The 23,645-nt window shown below is 49.1% G+C and overlaps 9 protein-coding genes across 9 annotated transcripts, besides 1 other annotated feature; 3 read left to right on the top strand and 6 right to left on the bottom strand.

Annotated features, from left to right (window-relative positions):
• Positions 1 to 1,554: 1,554 nt before the first annotated feature.
• Positions 1,555 to 3,248, top strand: FPSE_11282 (uncharacterized protein; the record flags this gene model as incomplete). Its single annotated transcript, XM_009264399.1, has 4 exons — positions 1,555 to 1,808; positions 1,861 to 2,028; positions 2,095 to 2,496; positions 2,552 to 3,248. 4 exons carry the CDS (start codon positions 1,555 to 1,557, stop codon positions 3,246 to 3,248), a joined length of 1,521 nt encoding a protein of 506 aa, XP_009262674.1.
• A 279-nt stretch (positions 3,249 to 3,527) lies between these two features.
• On the bottom strand, positions 3,528 to 4,325 carry FPSE_11283 (uncharacterized protein; the record flags this gene model as incomplete). The annotated part of the gene is made up of 1 exon (XM_009264400.1): positions 3,528 to 4,325. The coding sequence occupies one exon, from the start codon at positions 4,323 to 4,325 to the stop codon at positions 3,528 to 3,530; it is 798 nt and encodes a 265-aa protein (XP_009262675.1).
• A 1,512-nt stretch (positions 4,326 to 5,837) lies between these two features.
• On the bottom strand, positions 5,838 to 7,171 carry FPSE_11284 (uncharacterized protein; the record flags this gene model as incomplete). The annotated part of the gene is made up of 2 exons (XM_009264401.1): positions 5,838 to 6,533; positions 6,587 to 7,171. 2 exons carry the CDS (start codon positions 7,169 to 7,171, stop codon positions 5,838 to 5,840), a joined length of 1,281 nt encoding a protein of 426 aa, XP_009262676.1.
• Positions 7,172 to 7,576: 405 nt separating this feature from the next.
• Positions 7,577 to 8,747, top strand: FPSE_11285 (uncharacterized protein; the record flags this gene model as incomplete). Its single annotated transcript, XM_009264402.1, has 3 exons — positions 7,577 to 7,749; positions 7,809 to 8,034; positions 8,088 to 8,747. 3 exons carry the CDS (start codon positions 7,577 to 7,579, stop codon positions 8,745 to 8,747), a joined length of 1,059 nt encoding a protein of 352 aa, XP_009262677.1.
• Positions 8,748 to 9,120: 373 nt separating this feature from the next.
• FPSE_11286 (uncharacterized protein) lies at positions 9,121 to 11,210 on the bottom strand (the record flags this gene model as incomplete). The annotated part of the gene is made up of 2 exons (XM_009264403.1): positions 9,121 to 10,801; positions 10,861 to 11,210. 2 exons carry the CDS (start codon positions 11,208 to 11,210, stop codon positions 9,121 to 9,123), a joined length of 2,031 nt encoding a protein of 676 aa, XP_009262678.1.
• Positions 9,163 to 9,282: a microsatellite.
• Positions 11,211 to 11,775: 565 nt separating the features above from the next.
• FPSE_11287 (uncharacterized protein) lies at positions 11,776 to 12,814 on the bottom strand (the record flags this gene model as incomplete). Its single annotated transcript, XM_009264404.1, has 2 exons — positions 11,776 to 12,368; positions 12,421 to 12,814. 2 exons carry the CDS (start codon positions 12,812 to 12,814, stop codon positions 11,776 to 11,778), a joined length of 987 nt encoding a protein of 328 aa, XP_009262679.1.
• Positions 12,815 to 13,896: 1,082 nt separating this feature from the next.
• FPSE_11288 (uncharacterized protein) lies at positions 13,897 to 17,839 on the bottom strand (the record flags this gene model as incomplete). Its single annotated transcript, XM_009264405.1, has 4 exons — positions 13,897 to 14,511; positions 14,563 to 17,472; positions 17,524 to 17,614; positions 17,664 to 17,839. The coding sequence occupies 4 exons, from the start codon at positions 17,837 to 17,839 to the stop codon at positions 13,897 to 13,899; spliced, it is 3,792 nt and encodes a 1,263-aa protein (XP_009262680.1).
• Positions 17,840 to 18,455: 616 nt separating this feature from the next.
• Positions 18,456 to 22,216, top strand: FPSE_11289 (uncharacterized protein; the record flags this gene model as incomplete). The annotated part of the gene is made up of 5 exons (XM_009264406.1): positions 18,456 to 18,482; positions 18,542 to 18,582; positions 18,634 to 18,754; positions 18,810 to 21,859; positions 21,952 to 22,216. The coding sequence occupies 5 exons, from the start codon at positions 18,456 to 18,458 to the stop codon at positions 22,214 to 22,216; spliced, it is 3,504 nt and encodes a 1,167-aa protein (XP_009262681.1).
• Positions 22,217 to 22,844: 628 nt separating this feature from the next.
• On the bottom strand, positions 22,845 to 23,645 carry FPSE_11290 (uncharacterized protein; the record flags this gene model as incomplete). The annotated part of the gene is made up of 1 exon (XM_009264407.1): positions 22,845 to 23,645. One exon carries the CDS (start codon positions 23,643 to 23,645, stop codon positions 22,845 to 22,847), a length of 801 nt encoding a protein of 266 aa, XP_009262682.1.

Below are 23,645 nucleotides of genomic sequence, written 5' to 3'. Positions count from 1 at the left end.
CACTTATCGGTCTTAAAGAGATTGCAACGCTCAGGGTATGCTAGCTCTGTTCTGCAAATCCATGGCCCGTCAAGCAGGGATTCTGTTAATGTTGGCTCAAAGGCTTTCCCCCAAATAAGCAATGATCTGATATGATAACTGTTCAATTGAGTTAGCTGCACACTCGTACATAGTATTGTACTCTGTAATAAACTTAGTATCCATGGCACCCTGCTACGGTCTGAGCTAGCTCATCGGAATACCATCGGAAGACTGTCGGAATTGCATCATATGAATTATTGTGCCAAATGAATATGTGCCTTCTTCCTCCCATCGGCCCGACATCATGCAGCAGGATCACACAACATTGAAAGCTTAAACGGTATACTGTGGTTTTGGATACTCATCTCTCAGAACAGATAGCCCAGCTGTATGCCCAGGTCTATCAACATACTTTGTCCCTTTCATGATGTGTGATTGAGATACCGTGATAGGTAGTGGCCCTAGTGCTAGTGTGCAATGACAAAAGCTTGTCTTGTTGCACTCGAGTTAGGCAAAGGATCATCTATTCTATCATTGAAACGCGTAACCAACTACAACCGGGCTTGGGCTTGTCTGTGCCATCATGACCAGGATGGACCAAATCTGTCATGCCACAGATCAATTACAATCTTGAGTGGTGGTATCGCTTACAACATACTAAACTGGGCAATACTATCAGCCTTGGCTTGACTCGCTCGAAGAAGCTAACTATCCAGACGCATACCAGGTTTGACACCCACAGTATAGTACGTTCCCACAAAAGCAATAAACCACGATGTGCTTTCTGTTCTTGGATGCCCTAGACAGAATGTGGTATACGAGTTTTGCGCATCCACAATACCCTGTCAAGCATGTGTTCCTTCGCCTTGGCGGGCCGTATTACCACCATCTACACCCGAGAAATGATCGCCCGCGGGTCGTCGGCGACGTATCGGCGCCATATGTGTTGGTGTGCAGAATCCTACGTAGAAAAAGCATCTCCACTGTTTTTTTACGCATGTGTAGGTGCGAATCAGTCGTGTCTTATCGGTCGATCATCTATGAACAGGCGCTCGAGGCTACCGAGAAGCTAGAAGACCGTAGAAGCTTAGTTCCAGTGTAATTATATGATCAGTTTTGTTGCGTTTCAGGGCTACCTCGGTCCCTAGGACTGACCCGTTGCCGTTATCTCAGGACATCAAACTGTGGTACAGAGAAAACCTGAGTTATTGGCCGAAAGCGTAAGCTGAAAATCGTCTCTGGGTCGTAGCAGAAGAGTTTGGCCTTGGCACATTGGCTGTGTGCTATAATAAAGACCCTTAAGGGATAGGGTAGAGCTGTGACGTTTGTTAGTGATCCGACGAGTCTGCAGCGCAATGACTGCAGAGTGAGAAGAGCTGCAGAAAGGAGGAACGCTTGAACAGCACATTTTTGCTGACTCCATTCCAAGGTCGCAGCGAACCCATACCTGCGAGTCCCAGTAACTCTTGACTTTTCGTCCCATACTCCAGCCGCAAACCACAAGTCGCTGGCCATTAACCAAACAATGGAATAATGACGCACAAAGATCTAGAGGCCAACTGCGAATGCGATGTGCCCGTTGATATGACAACAGTCAATGAAGATGGAAACACGCCGGGCACCCGGGTCTCTTCGAACCGAATTACTCTTTCGAAATGGTATAAGCTGTTCCTTCGAGGATACGTGGAGGAGAAAGGTATTCGTCCAGTACCTCCAGAGGAAAGAATGGAGACGCAACAAAGCAACCTCTTCACGGTCTTCTTTACCGGCCTACTGTGCATCCTACCGTCAGTTGTCATCGAACTGCCAAGCCCATATTTAGTAACTGACAATAGGAAGTATTCCCACTGGGGCACTCGGTACGGTTCTGTTCGGTCTGGGTCTGCGAGATGTTTCGTTAATCATCATCTTCTTCAACATCGTGACTTGCCTACCGCCGGCCTTCATGAGTCTAGGGGGATACAAGACGGGAATGCGGCAGATGGTGCAAGCCCGATATTCCTTTGGGTGAGTCCCAAACTTGATGTCCGTCGAAGGAACAACACTGACGATGCGAGTTTTTGAACCCTGTAGGATATATCTCGTTGTAATTCCGCTCCTCCTTAATGCCGGCACAATAACTGGGTTTACAATTGTAGGGTCAATAGTGAGCGGACAGGCCATCGCTGCTGTGAATAAAGAATCCAACATCAGCGTCAACGTGGGCATTGGTATCGTCTGTATCCTAAGCTTCTTGTTGGCCTTTCTAGGCTATAGAGCACTTCACCTGTGGCAAAGGTGGCAGTGGCTACCGAGCCTGATCGCGATAGTCATTGCGGTTGGCTGTGGTGGAAAACAACTGGTGAACCAGGCCGACCATGAACCAGCAACGGTCAAGAATGTTGTTGGGTATGGAAGTCTGATAGCAGGATATTTTATGACCTTTGGAGGGACCGTCTCTGATTTTACTGTGTACCACACCCCTGAAGAGTCCAAGTAAGCAGTTACGACTCCGTGATATGAGTGACGAAGTAAGCTGACACCGTGGTAGGCGCAAAGTATTCGCCTACGTGTATCTGGGCTTCTTAACCCCTTCAACCCCTCTGCTCATCCTTGGGGCTGCTATTGGAGGTGCCATCCCAAACATTGAATCATGGCAAACGGCCTGGATTGACTATGGAATCGGTGGTGTCATGGCCGAAATGCTTAAGCCAGCTGGTGGGTTCGGTAAGTTTGTTCTTGTCGTACTGGGCTTAAGTATCGTAGGAAACATGCTGCTGTCATACTATTCAGTTGCGTTATGTTTACAGATGCTCATTCCTATTTTCGCCAAGGTGCCGCGATTCGTCTTTGTCATCCTCACATTGGCCATCATGGTCCCAATGTCAATTTATGCGGCAGCACAATGGCAGACGTCCTTGGTGAACTTTCTGTCCATGATCGGCTACTGGGCTGGGTGCTTCGACGCTGTGATCATCGAAGAGCTCGTAATATTTCGAAACGGAGACTACGGCTTGCTTAACCCCGAGATATGGGATCAAGGGCGAAGACTTCCCACTGGTCTGGCAGCTGTTGGTGCGTCCATAATCAGCCTTGGACTGGTTATTCCTTCAATGAATACTCCGTGGTTCACTGGGCCTATAGGGGCAAAAATTGGTGATATTGGCTTCGAGTCGGCTTTCGTGGTCACTTGGATTGCTTATTATCCTCTCCGAACTTTGGAAATCAAGTTGACGGGTCGTGTTTGATATACCCATGTCAGAATTGCCAATATTGGCTGATCCTAGAATAAAGGGAGATCCACAGGTTTCCAAATATCTCACTATCAAGAATAAGACAAGGAAACCGACACAATTATGATAGACTGTGATAATGGGGAATGCGACATCCATATGGACCGTGAAGTTATACTCAGAAATCGAGGGCCCAAGCCAGATAGAAGGCCGTGAAGATGACAGCCAGGAGGCATGAGAAGTAACGGATGTGAGAGCAGAGGCAAGCTTGTGTATACAGCCTAGCTTCAGATACTAGTTGTGTAAAGTACCACACAGCACAACGTCTTCTCCAAAAGGATGCCATGAAACGTTCGACAGTCTTGCAACAGGGATAGGAGTGCCGGTCGAATCTTGACGACGGTCTGGAGACACCAAAACTCCTCCTTGACCAAGCCAAGTTGGTGCAATGGTAACAATCACAGAGTCGATATCATTGTGAAACCGGGGATCGAGTAGTGAGTTGATAATTTGACCACCTCCCTCAACCATGACGCTCGAAAGATCCTCGCGAAGCAATGCGTCAAATACGTCATGCCAATCAAAGCGCTTACGGCTGTTGGACCCAAGCGCGGTGGGGACTTGTATATACTTGCCGCCATGCTCCTCAAGGATTTCAAGGCTTTTGGCAGGCACGTCTTGTATGTCCATCCCAGTTAGAACAAAAGGGGCCAAACCATTGCCGAGACGCGCAACCTCCAGAACCTTATCTGTGTGACTAGGAGTCCAGCGAAGATGAGGATCAATAACTATGGGACGAGGCTGACTCGTAGCACCGCTAGTACGACAGTTGAGAGCCGGAGAGTCGGCCAGGAGAGTAGAGACGCCAATAAGAATGGCATCGTGGCGTGAACGAAGGTAGTGCGTCATGGCTTTGGAGTCAGGTCCAGAGAGTCGGGTGCGGACACCCGGTGCCAGAGAGAGCGATGAGTCTAACGAAGTAGCAAAAGTGAGGGTCACGAAAGGTCGTGACAGCGCTCCATCTGTTGTCGTCGGTGGTAATCTGGGCTCAAACATGGCCGCTGAGGACGCGGGAAAGCTAAGCTCCGACATGGTGATTATTCTCCGTTGAAAGAGGCTTGAAGCCGTTTTTGATGATGCCAAGCTATGTTATTGTCCTCATTTGAGTACGAAAATCGCTGACACTCAGGCACTTGGATCGACAAAAGAGGGTTGTGATGAGCTGTGGTTGAGATGAGGTTGAAATTGACTTTCCCTGATGGAAAGGATGATGACATTCCTTCGATGCAAGTGGCTGGTTGAGGGACGGGCGGGTATCTGACAGCGGCAGGAACGACCCACATATGTCTGTCTTGGCAGACGGGCGGGAAGGAAGCATCTTTTTCAATACCTTTTCACAGTCGAGATCTTTTCAAAATCATTAGAAGATATATCATTCTTATAAGAAACTCGTGATATTGCAACGAAGAAACAAATTGTGATGTTGTAGTTGTGTTTTCACTCATCTAAAGTAAGGACTTCAGCAGTTGTTGGCCAATGATATGTAATAGAATTTGGGAAGTTGAGAAGTTATTGTACACATCCAGATCTCCGGGTCAAGGGCAATCAATTGACAAGATGATTTACCTATATATTTTCAGTTTGTTAACACACTGTAGTTCATGGAGCAGATGTGATGCTGCTGATGTCCAGGCCTTTGAATGAAAATACACCCTGATCTCACGCTCGTTATATATCCAAAACCTCCCCTCCGTCCACCAATTTTCCACAATGGGGACTTCGTCACGATGATGGGCTTTCAAAGTTCTTGACCCGCATGATATGAAGCAATTTCCGAAGCTATAAATAGCCGAAAACGCTATAAATGGATACGAGGGAAAATAAGAGGCTCACCAAGTCACATGAATAGAGGCATCTGCGGTCGTTGCGGGGCAAACATCAACAATCTAAGACAACCGAACCGAATTCCTGGGTCTGTTCTCTCATATAGATGTATATTCACAAGTTGTTTTGTTGTCAAGTGTGTGAGTAGTTGGGAAATTGATCCTAGGGACAGAAGATGCTGCTGTAGCGTGTCGATTCCGACAGCAAACCGTCGAATAATCTCAAAGAGACTGCATGAAAGTACCCGTTATTAATGTGTAGGATTCGTTCACTCAAGCATTGTAATTATGAGATTTACTTTTGTATTTCGGGCAAATCAAGTGTGTGATTATGTGCGAACTTCCTGAGGGATCGAGTCTAGGAAATGGAAACACAGTCATTCCAAATGGGTGATTATTTGTATTCAAAAATTCAAATGAGCCCCCTTTACAGTATATGATGTGGTTCCAAGTAGGTCCATCACAGAACAGTGACATTTGCAACCCACATCGGCGTTGACACAGACACACACGAGCAACGCAACTACTAGGATAAACAAACACCGGACTACGAGATTGTCTCCATGGTATCTAGGTTTCGGTCTGATTCGCTTTCCAGAGCTGTCATACGCTAGGCGGCCTAATCATCAACTTCAGCCTCGCAATTGTTGCAACACATACACCATCTCCATGGGTTCATAACAGTCATAGCCATTGCTTCTGACAAATTGATGATCTATCGCTATGTTTTACCCGACTGTTTCTTGAACTGAGGGTTCCCGTCGTCATCAAACTCAGCCCACTGAAAGAAACCACAATTCTCCTGGCCCGGAGAATTGGCATAACACATCCAAAAGTATCTCCCAAAATTATCTTTCTTCTTTGTCACCGCCCTAAGCACGCATGGAAGCCCACAATGACATCTAGGGGTAAGTTTGGGGTGCATGTTGGCGCGATAATCTCGGTATGTAACATTGATACGAGTCGTCCCTGATATGGGATGAGGATCGATCGATAACGCTGGCGCAATACTGTGTTTCCATTCCTCCTGCATCTCAGCATGCATTACCAAGAGAGAGTTGTGGGGAAGATGGATCGCTATCTGTCCCTCCGCATCTTGGTCCTGCACGGTTTTGCTATCATCCTTGGGAAGTATCCTTCTGACGCGGAACTCGCGAGCGACGCCCAAAGAGATCGACCCAATGACTGGTCTCGGTCCAAGATATGTTAGATGATCACTATGCCAGCCGACGTTTTGCTGCGGACCTGTGTAGGCGTTGACAAAGGCCGAATTCGGAACCCAAGGGTTTGGAGATTGATATTTCAACTTCTTGCCATCAGGATATCGAGTCTTGATTCGTTTCTGGATCTCGGCGTTGACAGCCTCTTGGACTTTTGGTTTCACGCTGACGAGCTGAGGTGTAATGCGCCGAACATCCTGCATTTGGTTAATCAAGCACTGCATGGCAAATCTACTGTTTGAATATTTACCGTGAGTCGGCCGCCGTTGTAGTGATACTCTGTTTTCTGGCGCTGGATCTCATCATAGCTCTCGACGTAGAAGCTAGATGTGTGTGGGCTTGAGACCACATTCTCATATAATTGAAACGTGATCTTTTCGAAGGTTTTTGATTCTTCTATTAACTCCTCTAGCAGCCGATTGGCATCCTCAGGGGGTAAGAAATTGTGGATGATGGTACATGGGGTATGCTCAGCGACGTCTTCAGGGTCGTACAGATGCAGTGTACTCCCTGCTTTTGACTTGAGTTTCTTTTTAGTAGGTGTACTTGTCAAAGAACTAGAATCACTTGTGGAAGTAAATTGTTTTAAGGACTGCTGATACCCAACAACGCGGGGTCCCTTCTTCATGGGTATCTGAACTTTGAGTGACGCCGACGCCTCAGACACGGATCCATCATGGGCCAGTAAGATATCGAGCAAGTATTCTTGGTCATGCTGAGGATGTAAAGACGATAGCAATGCCAACTTGACTTCGGTTGGCTCATCTGGCTCCGCGTTCTCTGTTTGCGGTTCTGGAGATGCTTTCCGTTTTGTGCGTGTCAAGAAGGCTTTCATAGTCTCATTCGCGAACCTGCAATATTCGCAATATCATATGCGATCCCTTCTGGCAGTAACTAATTGGCATTTGCCCAGTATCCTGTGATTTCGTGGAAAAGATCTAGCAACTCACTCAGTGACGCGACGTTTCCACAATCTGAAACACGTGCGCACGTGACAGTCATCAAACAGCTTCGGTTAGTACATAAACCCGTTCATGACGCAGAACCTGGTTAGACACATACACTGGCCATGTGCCCCGCCGCCTCGGTGTGATTACCGCAACCGAGGCACATGTCAGTATAGCTTCGAGGGGAAGCTCTTTGATCCAGACAAGCAATTGTCTACCGTAGCTCTGCTCAACCATAATACAACTCATGATAGACGCGACTTGTCTTTAACAGTACTGTTTCCCCCGGCGCCATGGCTGCGATGCTAGAATACCGAACGCAAGGGTATAATCCCTATGCTGTCAAGTACTCCCCATACTACGACTCGCGAGTTGCCGTTGCGGCGTCGGCCAATTTTGGCATTGTAGGAAATGGTCGTGTATTTGCTCTCGCATTGACTGCGCAGGGCATAGAAGTTGAGAAGACGTATGCGATATTCCGGAATGTTGGTTCGCTGTGCAGATACTGACTTCGTTGTACTACAGGTTCGACACAAACGATGCGCTTTATGACTTGGCCTGGTCCGAGATCAACGAGAACCAGCTGATTGTTGCTTGCGGTGATGGATCTTTGAAGCTATTTGACCTGGGGGTGAACGACTTTCCAGTTATGAACTTTCATGAACATAAAAGAGAAACGTTCTCGGTCTGCTGGAACCCTATAACTAAAGACACTTTTATTTCCAGTTCCTGGGATGGCACAGTCAAGATTGTACGTTGAACCGTACTCGTTATGCCGAAACTTTAAACACTAATACTCAACAGTGGTCACCGACACGCAATCACTCGATAAAGACGCTACCTATCGGGACTTGTACTTACAGCACATCCTTCTGCCCTTCCAACCCCGCCTTGATATCCGCCGTATCTTCCGACTCTCACCTACGTATCTTCGATCTCCGAACACCATCATCAGCGAAATACCACCTCACAGCGACGATACCCGTTCATGCTTCAGGGCCGCAGCCATCGCCTGGTGCTTCTGCACCAGCTGAGATCCTGACTCATGATTGGAACAAGTACAGAGATACGGTTATAGCCACAGCTGGCGTAGACAGAATTCTGCGGACCTTTGACATACGGAACCCTGCTGGCGGGCCGCTCTCTGTTATGCAGGGTCACGAATATGCTGTTCGGCGACTTGCGTGGAGTCCTCATTCGAGTGACACTCTCATCAGTGCTAGTTACGACATGACGGTGCGGTTGTGGAATGACGGGTCGATGCAGCAGCAGCAACAGCCACAGGGTCCAGGGATGGCTCCATCAATAGGTACTCAGATGGGGGTGATGAATCGGCATACCGAGTTTGTTACAGGAGTCGATTGGTGTCTATTTGGTATGGGTGGTTGGGTGGCTACTGTTGGCTGGGATGAGAGAGTCCTATTGTGGGATGCCAACATGTTAATGGGCCAGCGGATACCATAACATCAATATTCGCTTTGTTAGATTGGCGTTACTGGGAGTAAGCGTGCCTAATTCGGTCTTTGTCATGGATGTAGAAACACTACAGGTTTGAATTCGTAAATGTGATCTGTTGGTGATGTGGTACAAGAATCTCCAAGCGTCATGTCACGAGAACGAAGAACATGTTGGGATTATCATAATTTCCTAAGTAGAGTAGTCGTGGAGATTACCACATGATTGACGCCTGCAGATATGTCTATAAAACAAACCCCTTTTCCGGTATCTTACAACAGTCCAAAATACACCAGTGCCCAATATAAGTACAAATCATGCATCCGTCCGTCGTGTTCGTGTTGTTACATTTTAACCCTTTTCACTTATCCGCATTCGTAGCTTAGAACGAGGAACGGCTGCTTCCACGGCCGCCCCATGAAGAGCCACCGGAGCCACCACGACCGCCTGAACCACCACGACCGCCAGAGCCACCACGGCCACCGAAACCGCGGTTGCCACCACCAAAGCCGCCGCCGCCGCCGTTTCGGTTACCGCCACGGCCAAAGTCGTCACGGCGAACGTTGGCCGCCATGTTGACGAAAGGATCACTGCTTCGCGAAGATCGTCCATCGCGGTCACCACCGCGTCGGTCGTTGCTGAAACCACCACGGTCACCGCCACGGTCGCCACCAAAGCTGCCGGGCTCCCTGACGTTCATACCACTGGCACGGGCCAGACCCATCTTGTTAACCCACATGGAGCTAACAAAGGGAGGAGTATCCCAGCCCCATCCGTGCTTTGTCCACTTGTTAACGTCTTCAGCGGTCTCCACCTTGTCAGTGGCAAGACCGAACATAGAGGTATAGGTTTGAGCAAGAAGGTCTCGAGGAACAACACTGAAGAGAGCCTTAGTAGAGTCGTGGTAGGGAGTAGTCTCGCCGCCCTCGACATTGGTCTCGGCACTCTCAAGAGAGGAGTTCTGTGCGATGGGAAGACCCTGAAGCATCTTGCGAGCAACGCGAACAGAGGAGTGAGGGAGGATCAACCAACCCTGACCCTCCTTGTTCTGTCGACCGGTTCGTCCAAGACGGTGAATGTAGGACTCACGGTCTCGGGGGGTATCAATCTGAATAACGTGTGTCACGTTGGGGAAATCCATTCCACGAGCGGTGACATCGGAAGAGAAGAGAATACCAGACTTGGCCTCACGGAATCTGTCGGCGGCTCTCTGGCGCTGGTTCTGGCCCATCTTGGACTGGAGAACGTAGGTTGGAAGGTAAGACTTGCCATCGTTGCGGGCGTTCTGTCGCATCTGGTAGCCCAACTCACCACCGAGTTCGACAAGTGCTGTGGTGTTCAGGTAAACAATGGCCTTGAAAGGGAGCTCATTGGGGTCTTCGACAGACTTCTTGTGCTCACGATCCATAAGCTCAAAGAGTGTGGGGAAGACCTGGGTCCAGCTGCTGACAGGAACGATGTGCTGGGGAACCTTGTCGTGTGTGAGAGACTCGTTCTCAGGGATGGTTTGAACGAACTCAAAGTCATCGGCTCGGACCATGGAGCGGGCCAGACGGATGACACTGTCGGGAATAGTGGCGGAAACGAGCATGGTCTGTCGGACCTTCTCTTCGGGGCGGGGAAGTTGGCTGACAATTTCGTTGAGCTCTCTCTCGAAACCAGTGTCGAGCATTCGATCGGCTTCATCGAGAACCAGAGCAGCCAGGTTGGGAGCGTCGATGCCACTGCCAGGGTCCGCGAGCACATCGTTGAGACGGCCGGGAGTGGCGACAAGAAGATGGCAACCCTGTCGGCGAGTCTGGTTCAGCATTCCACGCTTATCGGTACCTCCAACGGCACACTGAACAACGAGGCCAGTGTTTCGGCACAGTCGGCGGGCCTCCATGGCGATTTGCTCAGCAAGCTCTCGAGTAGGTGACAGGACAATGCCACGGATATCGTCGGATCGGGCTTGTCGTCGAGCATTCTTACCGGCGAGAGATGGGTCCTCGGCAATCATTCTTTGGAGAAGAGGCAAGAGGAAGGCCATGGTCTTTCCGGTACCGGTCTTGGCTTGAGCAACGCTGTCGTATGTTAGTTAGGCTGCGTGTCTGCGGTGCGTTCTTGAAACCATAATGCTTACATATCAGTGCCCTTGAGAGCGGGCTTGATTGTCTTTGCCTGAACGGGTGTCATGGTTTCGTATCCCATATCCTGGATGATAGTGCGAATCAAACTTTCGTCAACGCCCTCAAGCTCGGCGAAGCGGACCTCGGGCTCAGCATCTGCTGTAGCAGGCTGTGTTTGCTCAGCGGCGGCCTCGCTGCTGTAGGCCCGGAAAGAGGCAATCTTGTTAATAGAAGCGATGGGGAGACTGATTGTCAAAGCCTGACGGTGAGCGACAGGCAGGGCAGCCCGGGTCTGAGAGAAGAGGGCAGCCGTAGTGGCGGTCCTGGCCTGAGTGGCACAGCGCCTGAGACTGGATCGAAACATGATTCCGAATTAATTAAAGAATGACCTCTGCAGAGATTGCTGTTCTGCGATTGAGAGGGTTGTCAACAGAAACCAACGAAGAGAAAAAATATAGATGGGTATAAAAACTAGGTGGGATAGTTGGATGAACGGATGAAAGGTGGGCGATCAAGGGTCGCGCGCATCGATAACTTGAGGAAAAATGAAATTTTTCCAGTCTGTTATCTTATCTGCTAATTGGCTGGAGGGACGCTACTATCAGACTGAGTTAGATCCCGCTGTCACGTGTGCAGCCGGAGGTCACTCCGGAAGTTTATTGGCTAAGACCTGGAGAGGCGATTCAGCATGGAAAAATGCAGTATCTTCGCGTCTATTCTCATGCTACCATTCATCTATATGTGCTAATTCTATGCAATTCTATGATCGATCAATTCTTTAGTCGTTGACTTGTCGGCTTCTTTCTCTTATTTGACAATCAAGACGACAAGTCGTAAACCAGTATACTCCGTCTGCTCCGTCTATAGTTAATTCCACTTTTCGTAGGGGTTCTGTAGGGGTTTTTTGTAGGGGTCTCAAGCCTATTTCTTCAGCGACTAGATGTCTGTTTCGACCCCACCATTGAGAGACCCTCCCCGAGTCCATCCGAGATGCCTTGTGTGACACCATCAATTGTCCAGACAAAGACTTCCAACAGAGCCTGTGCAACTTTTCCTTCGTTCATTTGACCGACTGCCTCAGTCAAAGAAGCGCTCTGTTTTCCAATTGAGTTGGCCAGATCAACGCCATGTCCTATAAGCGTCTCGGAGATTTTATACTTTCGCTCAACACGAGCTGCATATCGAACCAACAGAAGCAGATATGGCATCAGAAAGCTGAGGAAGAAGATCATGTTGACGACAGTCATCTGCACTCCTCGATGAATGATAGAACGAGGTTGGTTTGTTCTGTTAGCCGTCCAGCCTGGGTCTCCATCTGCTCGAATCAGGCTCAACTCTTGTTCCTTGACATTATCTGATAAAGCGGATTGTATTCTTTTCAATTCGCCTTCATCAAGATCTCGCGGTAGTGCCTTGAGGAGATAGGTTAGTCCATCAACAAATGCCTTTCTCTCAAATGCAACGTCTTCTTCCGCGACAGCAGCTTTGCCGCCATCAACAGAGATGTTGACAAGATTTGCTCCTATGGTATTATTAGTATACATTGATAAGATGTCTCATCAAAAGTCGCTTACCTTGTCGCGCAAACTTCCAGTGCAGGCCGGATGCAGCTCTCATCACTGGCTCATCCTCTGGTAATTCTGAATAAAGGACCCGACTCATCGGCCTAGGGCACAGGTCTTGCGACTCTGCATATCCGTTGCTGTGTTTTACCATGTCGGTCTGAAGTGGATGGCTCATGGCAGTTGCATCAGCTTCTGATAGAGGCCGAGGCTTGGCTTGTGATCCCGAGACCGTCACAGCAGGTCGTAGTGTATGATAACTAATACTTCGTCTGAGGAATCGAATAGGGCCTGATTGAAGTGAGGTCGGAAGCATGGATACAACGTTGAAAATCCTGCTTTCGGTGATTTGGTCAATCTTGACCTCGTCCATAGCAGGCGTAAACGATCCGAGATACGACGCCATGTTCTAAAAGTGTATCGCGAAGATTGAACCAAAAGGATGACAGAATATAGCGGTGATAACGAAAGACTGAGCAAAATTCAGGAGAGTATTTAACATGTCATGATGTGACAGAAGGTAGAGGGCAACGAATCTGGGATGCTTGACTTTTTAACCGAACTGTTCTACCAAGATCTCATGACAAACAGACCAGCTGAGTTAAAAACAAAGCAAAAGTTAATGTCATGAAACAATTGCATCAAATAGAATATTGCACGAGGTCTCGCCTCGCCTCTCCTGCGGACCCTTATCATTTTTCTTTGAGTCGCCCCGTACCCTTCCGGACTTTACTTTTGACATGTGAAAACGGGTACTAACCAAAAGAATTGTTGAGGTGTGGAACTATACGAAGCCATGAGCCAGGGTCTCGGATGCAGTGATAAGATCCATCTTCCAATGAGACATAACTTTCAGGCGGAGAACCTCGCAATTAAGACGCCTCATAAAGCACGTCTATCAAAGTGGTTGAGAAGATTATGCAATAATAGTATTTGAGGATTACAGACCCATGATCATGAAATGAGGCCTCAGTCCACATTTCAAGAGTTGTTTTCACCAATCAACTATCTAGAACAGTTCATGGTTTCCCATAAGATAAGCAAAGGTTCAGCCAACAAACCAATTGATGGCTATGCCATGCTGTGTGTTATCATCAGGCTCGAGATGCACTTCTATATATTGATCATCACATACACTCAAAAGTCAGTTTCAAATAACGTGTAATTGAGCTATCTTTACGATGCTCCAGTGATGCTTTCCATGTCCTGCATGCGTAAAGTCTGAATAGAATCCTTAATTCCGGAGGGAGCCCTGTTCCCTATCGCCGTACGCCAAACAAAATACCAACTCATACAGCTTATTACAGATATGCACAACCAATCTGCCGCATCCAATACCGTGTTGCCCAAATGCAAAAGTAATCAATCGCTCCAATGCGGTCCCTTTTCATCTTGTGGTTCATGCCACCACTTTCACAGTCCTCATGTACTCCAACTTGAGACTTCATCAAGTACTCATGTCAAATACGCATCACCCAAGGTCATTCGTTACATCATATCTCTGCCCAGTTGGTAAGACCAACCCCCCTCTCGTCGAAGCCTATCTCTGGCAGCAAGATCCTTTCGGATGTCTTCTTCGGTAAGTCGATCGTTACCGCTCCAGTTAGCACTCGAGGTTCGGGCGCGGAACTTGTGAAGTCTATCTTTGCTAGCATGGAAGACCTCGTCCATGTTGATTGGTCCTGGTTCTCCAAAAATTGCTGCAGGGTTCATCTTTTCTTGTGCCAGGAGGGCCGCGCGAATGGCAGGAGAATTGGCCCAAGAAGCAACTGTGCCAGGTTGTGGTTCATCATCTTCCTCATCTTCATCGTCTGTTTGGATCTCTGGGAGATCAATTGCATCACCGTTCTGGAAGCGTGGCGACGATCTTTGGGCAGACTTAACCGCAGATTTGAGTCCACCAACAGGACCAGGACGTCCGGGTGTCTTGTATGCAGGTCCTGCAGGGTTGGGGTTGGGAGCGAAGGGAATGGTTCCCTTGTGAATCTGCGCCATGTCCATAGGGTTGCCGCCCTTCATGTGACTTTGAGCAATGTTGGTCTTGAAAAGATTCTGTGCACTGGCTTGGGTGTAGCCGCTGGCCAAGCTCTTCACCTGCAGATCCTGATATTTGTTAGTTACTTGCAAAGTACAAAAGTTGATTGCCATGCTTACCCTCTTAAAAGCGCTGGATGGACGAACGGGAGGTCCCTTGATGTTGGGAGGCTGTTCCATATCCAGCTCATCAGCAAAGTCATCGCTTGTTCGGCGACGCTTGGCATCCTTTGCTTGGTACTGAGGACCACGGGTAGGTGGGGGCCTTGAAGGCCCATCCTCGTTAACGTCGCGGCCGAGAGGTCTCTTGATGGCAGACTTGGAACCGTTGATGGGACGGCCCAGGTCGTCTCCTGGCCTGTAGATGTTTGAATTCATGCGAGAGGGAGGACGAGGAATACCATCACGTTGAATAGAATCAGGGGGGCCGTTTGGCTGTGATCGAACGGCTGGAGGTGGCGCAGGGGTCTTCTTAGCCTTCTCGATAAGTGCTTGTCGCTTCTGTCGTTCTTCGTCTTGACGGCGTAGCAACTCCTGCTTCTTCTTCTCCTCCTTCAACGCCGCTCGCTCGCGCTCGCTCTTTGCTTTGGCATCTCGTTCCGCCTTGGCCTTTGCATCACGTCGGCGTTGAGCCTGCTCATCTTGCGCCTTCTTCTGCGCCACCATGTCAAGAGTCCTGGGACGGCCGTTTGACCCTGTGGAAGTAGCGAAGCCTGAAGCCGATGACTTGGGTTGCATAGAGGCCTTGCTTGCCTTGCTAGGCATTTGAGGCGGCTGAGAGCTTGTTGAGGCTCCAAGGTCTTGATAGCCGTTGGCCACAGAGCTGCCAGGGTGCAACTGTGAGCCAGTGTTGACCTTGATGTGGACAGTAGGCGCAGGCTTGGACTTTGTAGTTGTCTCCCTACTTGGTTTTCCGATTCGTCTGATCTCCTTTGCGCGCGATAATTGGCTAGGGGCAGCAGATCGCGAAACGGAAGGAGGAGGGACCAGACTAGGGGCGTCGACCATTTCCATCTCTGGCTCAGCAAACCTACTGTCGAGTTCCTCCTGTGGCTTAGCCCTTCGGGGGCTGGTTCGCTTAGGCTGAGGCGTAGCTTGCACAGGTTGTTCGGCCTCTTTCCTAGCAACGACCTGCTTTTCCAAATTGGCAAGCTTCTCTTGTTCCTTGCTAAAGACTCGTGCCTTTTCCCTCTCCTTCTCACGCTCCTTCTCCAGCTTGTCCATCTGCTCAGCTTGGAACCTAGCCTCCTTTTCACGACGCTTCTCTTCCTTCTCACGCTCAACTGATGCCCTTGTGCGCTTAGCAACCGGGCGAGGAGCATTTGGCTGCTGATCAGTTGCAGTGCTGCCGCTTCTGAAGGATTCAATACTCGGCTTATGAGCGACTGACTCGTCGGAATCGCCAGGGAAAGTTCCAACTTGAACTCTTGAGGGTGAGAGGAGAGAGGATTTGCCCTCAGCACTCAGCGCTGCGCTGCTGGCCATAAGACCCTTGGACGTACTTAGAATAGATGACATCTTGTTCTTAAGGTGCTTCAAAGGACTGTCACGGAAGAGTCTTGATGGAGATTTGGATGGGGATGAGGAACCAACAGCTGAAACGACTGAGACAGCAGTAGCTGGTCGCGGGGGAGAGTCTGAACCAAACACTGTCTGCTTCAAAGGACTTCCCTCTTGTCGTTCAGAAGCAGTGAACATCGGCACAGCTGGTACTGAGACAGATTTGGAATGTCTCATATAGCTGGGCTTCTCGCGTTGAGAGTGGGCGCGAGCAGGTGAACGAATGCTGGCGGGGTCTTGATCCAAGTCGAAAGATCCGAGAGTTTGCTTGCCATGAATTCCTTCCATAACATCAGCTGTCCGGCTCTTAGAGAGTGATGGTCGGGTAGGAGGCGCGGCAGCGGATTTCTGAGTAGTGGGAGGGACGATCCAGTCATCGTCGTCCTCATCATCTTGAGGGAAAGCGCCAGGGGTTGTGGTCATGTCCTGCTTCTTGGGCGACCTGGGGGGTGTTGATTGTGGCTCAGGGACAGACTGAGATACTGTTTGTGGTTGCTGAGAGTTTGTGATACTGTGGATCGACTTTGATGGTCGACTTCCGCTTGGCTGTGATTTTCCAAGAACACTGATCTTATCTTGCAGCATCTGTGTATATGTCTTGTTGTGGTGCAAAGCAAGTTCCTCGGCGTTCTTGGATTGTGGCACCGAAGGTAATTCATCCACTTCCATGTCATCCTGATCTGACTCGTCTGATGCATCCTCACCAGCATGGCTTGCCATGCTCTTGCCTCTTGCCAGGTAGCTTGTCCTCTTAGGATCAATATGACTTGTGCGGGAAACTCTGGCCTTGCCTGCTGTAAGGGGCTCTCTGGCGGGGAGGGAAGCAAATTGGAGGCTGTTGCGGAACCCTGGTCGTACAGGACTGGGACCATCGGACTGGGACTGACCATCATCTGGGACCGCGTCCTCGTTGGCCTCAGGCTCTTCGTCAACATCACCCATGTCAATATCATCAGTCGCTGGTTCCTGAGTCTTGGCTGGTGATGAAGATTTTGCGCCTTGCTTCACAGGTGAAACTCGGGAAGAGCTTGGCTGAGGAAAGGCGATGTCTTCGTTAAAGCTGGTTGCATCAAGGAGTGAGTCGTCTTCGTCATCGTCATCGTCTTCGTCTTCGGCCATGGGATCAAAAGGCGTAACGGGGTTGACGTCTTGGCTTCCGAAATAGCCTGAATCAGCCTGCATTGGGGGTTGAGATTTGGCACCTGATAGAGCCTCCGTCTCCTCGTCGACAGTCATGAGTGCGTCCTGGTCTGAGAGAATACGCTCAGCCTCACTGGTAGGGTGTGCTGATGCATCGTCAATTGGATCATTGGAAATAGATTGAGCTGGTTTCGGTGATGGAGCAGGGCGTCGGGGTGATGATGTCTTGGCCTGGTTCAATAGCTCTCTTTGAGGTGATTGCGCGTAGAGGTGCTGGGCGAAGCGGTTTGCTGAACTTGTTGGTGTACCACCAAATACATTGGACAAGGGCTTCGAAAGGTTAATCTTGATTGCTCGCGAGCATGGACCAGCCAAACTTACCATCCTTGTCTCTGTTGATATTAATTTACGCGCAGTACGAGGTGTCTTGCCTCGAAGCTTTCCGGGTGTTTTGAATGTTTCGGCAATGTTTCTGTGGAATGGTCAATATCGCGTCAAAACAAGAGGATCAGGACGCGTACGTCTCATTCTCGTTGAATATACTAGCCATATGTTCATTAAGCCATTCGAACTCATTCTGAGCCGCGTATGTGAACTCATCGACTTCAACATCGACAATCGTAAGGGCAGAGGCGCGCTCGTCAGCAACCCAGGCCGCTGAGCCAGTTGGAATGCGCGGTCCTCGCAGTGCCGCCATTGTGTCGGTTGTAAATGAGTGTGTACGGGTGGGAAAAGAAGCTGTAAACCAACTATATTCGTTTGATAGTGGTTATATACTCATCGGGTTGGGTGCTTAGGTCGGAGTCGAAATGTTTGGTGTTGTTTGAAAGTTGGGAAGTCCAGGTGTGAGGGAGCTAGGTCTCAATAACAAAGAGGGATGTTTACCCAGGTTCCAGATCGGGACTAGCGTTGATGAAATTCCAAGTTCAGAAGTGGAACACGCACAAGCTTCGATTCACGCCATTCGTTAATGACAAGGTATAGGCTCGTGAAACAAGCAGGTGAAAGTGATGAGATATGCTCACAAATGATCTTGGAATACTCACGACGATATATATTGTATTTACACTACCCATAGGAAGTCAATTGCCATCGAACATGACCCACAGAACACTCAACGTCCCTACAGAAACGAAACCACAAGTACCCTCTTTCACGCATGCGGCGTTCTCAATACAGCTAGGCACGTGCTGATAACGGCTTATCGGTCGCAACTCTTGTTTACTTTCGCGTCCCTCTACCCCTCGAAAGTGCGGAGCGCCGAAACAAAGCAATAGATTCAACCAAGTCGTAGACGCTCGACGACGCCCAAAATGAGGGTCATTGAAGTAATTATTGACGTACGTACTTATATCTACTTAATCAATGTCAAAACTTGTCTTTTAACATTTTTCTACAGGGCTTCAAGTCGTATGCCGTAAGAACGGTGATCTCGGGATGGTAAGTGATACATCAAAATAGTCAACGGCCTAAACCAACCAACATTCTTAGGGACGAGAGTTTCAACTCGATCACCGGGCTCAACGGTAGTGGAAAGTCAAATATTCTTGATGCGATATGTTTCGTCCTCGGTATTACCAGTATGGCCACGGTTCGAGCGCAAAACATACAGGTCAGTCACTGCCGCTTTGCTTCCTGTTCTTGGGCACTAAATCTCAACGTTGTAGGACCTGATCTACAAGCGCGGTCAAGCTGGCGTTACCAAGGCCAGTGTAACCATCGTTTTCGACAACCGAGACACCAAGAAGTCGCCGATCGGATTCGAAGAATATGCCACGATTAGCGTTACTCGACAGATTGTTCTCGGAGGCACCTCCAAGTACCTCATCAACGGTCACCGTGCTCAACAACAAACAGTGCAGAACCTCTTCCAGTCGGTTCAGCTCAACATCAACAGCCCCAACTTCCTAATTATGCAGGGTCGCATCACCAAGGTTCTCAACATGAAGGCTGTGGAAATTCTAGCCATGATCGAAGAAGCAGCCGGGACCAGAATGTTCGAGGATCGTCGAGACAAGGCCATCAAGACAATGGCTAAGAAGGAGACAAAGCTGGTCGAACTCAAGGAACTCCTGAAGGACGAAATCGAGCCCAAGTTGGAAAAGTTGCGAACTGAAAAGCGTGCTTTCCTGGATTTCCAACAAACGCAAAACGACCTCGAGAGATTGACTCGAGTGGTTGTCGCATACGATTATCTCAGATATCAGGATTCTTTAAGCCAATCAGCAGCAGATCTCGAAGGAAAGAAACAACGACAGCGCGACCTGGAAGATTCAGCAGCCCGTTTGAAGAGCGAAATCAACCATCTTGAAGAAGATGCCAAGAAAGTGCGCGCTCATCGAGACAAAGAGCTGCGGAAGGGAGGCAAGGCTTCAGAACTGGAAGACGCAGCAAAGAAGCATTCAAACGAGCTTGTGCGACTGGCTACTATTCTCGACTTGAAAAAGTCCAGCTTGGCCGAGGAAGAAGAAAAGAAGTTGGCAGTCGAGAGGACAGTTTCGGAGTTGGAAGCTACCCTGGAGGATAAGACTGCTGCATTCGAAAACGCCAAGGCCAGATACGACGCCGCAAAGGAAGACCTAGAGCAGCAAAACAAGGATGCCGAATCCAAGGAAGAGCTTCTCCAGACCTTACAAACAGGTGTTGCTTCTAAAGATGGTCAGGAGAATGGTTACCAGGGTCAACTCCAAGATGCGAAAAACCGTGCAACTACAGCAGCCACAGAACAAGAACAGGCCAAGATCAAGATTGCACATTTGGAAAAGCGCATTAGAGAAGAGGAGCCACGTGCTGAGAAGGCAAAGGTTCAGAATGCCGATCTGTTGCGAGACCTTGATGGTCTCAAGGTACAAGCACAGAAGCTTGAGAAGGAGCTTAGCCGACTGGGCTTTGAGCCTGGACAAGAAGAGCAAATGTATAAGCAGGAGTCCGAGTTGCAGCAAACTGTTCGGGGCCTGAGACAAGAATCTGACAAGCTGAAGCGTCAAGTTGCCAACACAGAGTTCAACTACGCTGATCCTGTGCCCAACTTTGACCGGTCAAAGGTCAAGGGGCTTATCGCTCAACTGTTCACTCTGGATGAATCGTACACGCAAGCCGCTACTGCACTCGAGATCTGTGCGGGCGGCCGTCTGTACAATGTCGTTGTTGACAGCGAGGTGACAGGCACTCAGCTGTTGCAAAGAGGCAAACTACGGAAGAGAGTCACTATCATTCCCCTCAACAAGATCGCTGCCTTCAAGGCTTCTGCTCAAACCATTGCCACGGCACAGAACATCGCCCCAAACAAGGTCGACCTGGCCTTGTCCCTAGTCGGCTATGATGACGAAGTGTCAGCAGCTATGGAGTTTGTGTTTGGTAATACTCTGATCTGTGCTGATGCGGATACCGCCAAGAGGGTGACTTTCGATCCCAAAGTCCGCATGAGGAGTATCACCCTGGAAGGTGACGCCTACGATCCGTCTGGCACGCTATCTGGTGGAAGTTCTCCAAACTCGAGCGGTGTTCTCGTTCTTCTACAGAAACTAAATGGCCTGACACGACAGCTCAGCGAAGCCGAGAGCACTTTGAGAGAGCTCCAGGCTCGGATATCGAACGAGAAGGCCAAGCTTGACCATGCTCGCAAGATCAAGCAAGGTCTGGATCTCAAGACCCACGAAATCAAGCTCGCGGAGGAACAAATCGGTGGCAACTCTTCCTCTTCTATCATTCAGGAGGTGGAGAACATGAAGTCAACCATCAAGGAGCTCAAGGAGAGCATAGCTGAGGCCAAGACTCGACAAGCCAAGGCAAGTGCCGATGTCAAGACGATTGAGAAAGACATGAAGGACTTTGACAACAACAAGGACGGCAAGCTAGTCGAACTACAGAAAGCGCTCGACAAACTACGAGCTGGTCTCGGCAAGAATGCTGCCGCAGTCAAGACATTGCAAAAAGAACTTCAAGGCGCACAGCTTGATTCTGAGCAGGCAGGGTTCGATCTGTCCGCCGCGCGAGAACAACTACAAGAAGTTGAGGTTGCTATCAAGGCGCAACAGAAGGATATCGAGGATCTCAATAAGCAAAAGGCTGAACTGACTGAGACTCACGACACAGTTCAGGCCGAGCTTGATGATGAGCGCGCCAAGCTACATCAGTTTGACGACGAACTTCGAGCTTTGGATGACGCCACTCGTTCCAAGAACGCGCGCATTGCTGAGGAAAGCCTCGAAATGCAAAAACTTGTCCATCTCCTCGAAAAGTTCAACAAGGAGCAACAAGGTGCTGCTGAAAAGGTTGCTCGACTTGAGAGGGAATTTGACTGGATCGCGGACGAAAAGGACAATTTTGGCCGTAGTGGAACTCCTTATGACTTCAAGGACCACAACATTGGAGAGTGCAAGGCAACACTGCACAACTTGACTGAGCGATTCCAGGGCATGAAGAAGAAGATCAACCCCAAGGTCATGAACATGATCGACAGCGTCGAGAAGAAGGAAGTGTCACTCAAGCACATGATCAAGACGGTCATCAGGGACAAGCGCAAGATCGAGGAGACCATCGTCAGCTTGGACGACTACAAGAAGAAGGCTCTTCATGAGACATGGGAGAAAGTCAACGGCGACTTTGGTAACATTTTCTCTGAACTTCTTCCAGGAGGCAGCTTTGCCAAGCTTGATCCGCCCGAGGGCAAGACCATCAGCGAAGGTCTCGAGGTCAAGGTTTGTCTTGGTAAAGTGTGGAAACAAAGCTTGACAGAACTGAGTGGTGGACAAAGGCAAGCAATTTTTCACCCCAAAGCATATTTGACCATACTAACAATTTGTCTAGGTCTCTCGTTGCTCTGTCCCTCATCATGGCTCTGCTTCAATTCAAGCCTGCGCCCATGTACATTCTTGACGAAGTCGACGCAGCGCTGGATCTCTCACATACCCAGAACATCGGTCGTCTCATCAAGACGCGTTTCAAGGGTTCCCAGTTCATCGTCGTCAGTCTGAAAGACGGCATGTTCCAGAACGCGAACCGCATTTTCCGCACCCGTTTCAGCGAGGGCACCAGTATGGTGCAGGCGCTTACGCCGGCGGATATGAAGTAATGATGCTGACGGCAACCGAGAAATGTCTGATATGAGTGTATGAAAGGAAACTGGTTAGGGGTTCTTGTACATGAGGCGTCGTTTTGGTTAGGGGGATATAATGTCCGTATGGCATTAGGACTTCTTGTGATACCGTTTGATTTGTTAAAGCATTGCTGTGGAATAGATTTTGCTTTTGTGTCACGATATTGATCAGATGGTTGTTATATTGACGAAGTGAAAACTATGGGTATAGTAAGACAGCATGAAGTATCATTTTGACACACTTCTTTGATGGATATGTCTTCTTTCTATTATGTGGCATATTAAAAAATGCATTTATAATTCTTCATCCTGTCTAATACGTACTGTTTTCTATTCTGATCGAGACAATTATTTTAACACTCTTTCTTGTTGACAAATAACAAGCCAATCAGGGCTGTTTGTCCAAACAAGGGACAATCCACCGGACAAGCTTCGGGTCACTGACCAAGGCAAATTGTATGTGAATGACCTCAACAAGCTATAAAGAAGGACCTTTTTCCTTGTATCTAGACCTATTCTTCTTCTCTAGTTATCCTAGTCAATGTCAGCTATTGCACCTGTTTTGTCCCGATCTATGACGCATGATTTTAGCCTTGTAATATTTCTAATGATCTACCCTAAAGATTCCCATCTTCTCAGCCCCCAAATACCGAGCCAGCTCAGTGGGAAGCTCCACGTCCATATTCAAAGCCATTGTCTTGTCATGTCCGTTCTCGAACTGAGCAAGGGAATATCCCCTTGTTTTAATTTCATCATCATTTGGATATGACACTGGCAGCAAAAACTCCTTTTCGGGAACTGCGTTGAGCCCGTGGCTGAGTTTGGCCGAGACGCGCTGCGTAATACCCTGTAGTCCTGCATCCGTCCAAGGAAACCTCAGGACAAGAAAAGAGCCTTCGACTTTGCCCAAGAGACGGCTCGTTTTGTTTGGGTCAGGAACCCAGAGATCGACCTCAATGTTGACTAACGAGGGGAACCTTTCACGAGTTGCAGCTTTCCACGCAAGGTCATCATGATCTTGATAGCCAAACATGTACAACTGGTGGCATTCTGAGCTGCTGAACGAGGAAGTACCATCACGACTGAGCTCAATTCCACGACAGTGATGAACTGGAAAGATGTGCTTGTGCTGTTCTTGACCGGAACTGTTGCTCTCACGGGCCCGAAGACCCGGTGATGGTTCACGATGGATGTTGCTGTCTCGGAGTGGCTCGCCGGCCCGTGAGTGGGTCTGCCGGAGGACGTCGCTGCAGTCGACGGTGACGGGAGGAAAGAGAATAAAGATGGGGATGAGGAAAGCGACAAGTGTGACGGTGAGAAGTATGAGTGACACAGCGTCGAGGTTGGACACAAAGTGCCTTGTGGCGTCCATCCCAAAGTGGATGCTTGATGGTATCATTGTCAT

The sequence above is a fragment of the Fusarium pseudograminearum genome, chromosome 3 (assembly GCF_000303195.2).
Source record: "Fusarium pseudograminearum CS3096 chromosome 3, whole genome shotgun sequence".
Classification (NCBI taxonomy): Eukaryota; Fungi; Ascomycota; class Sordariomycetes; order Hypocreales; family Nectriaceae; genus Fusarium; species Fusarium pseudograminearum.
The sequence above is the reverse complement of the archived record's forward strand: the minus strand, read 5'-3'. Positions and strand labels throughout refer to the sequence as shown.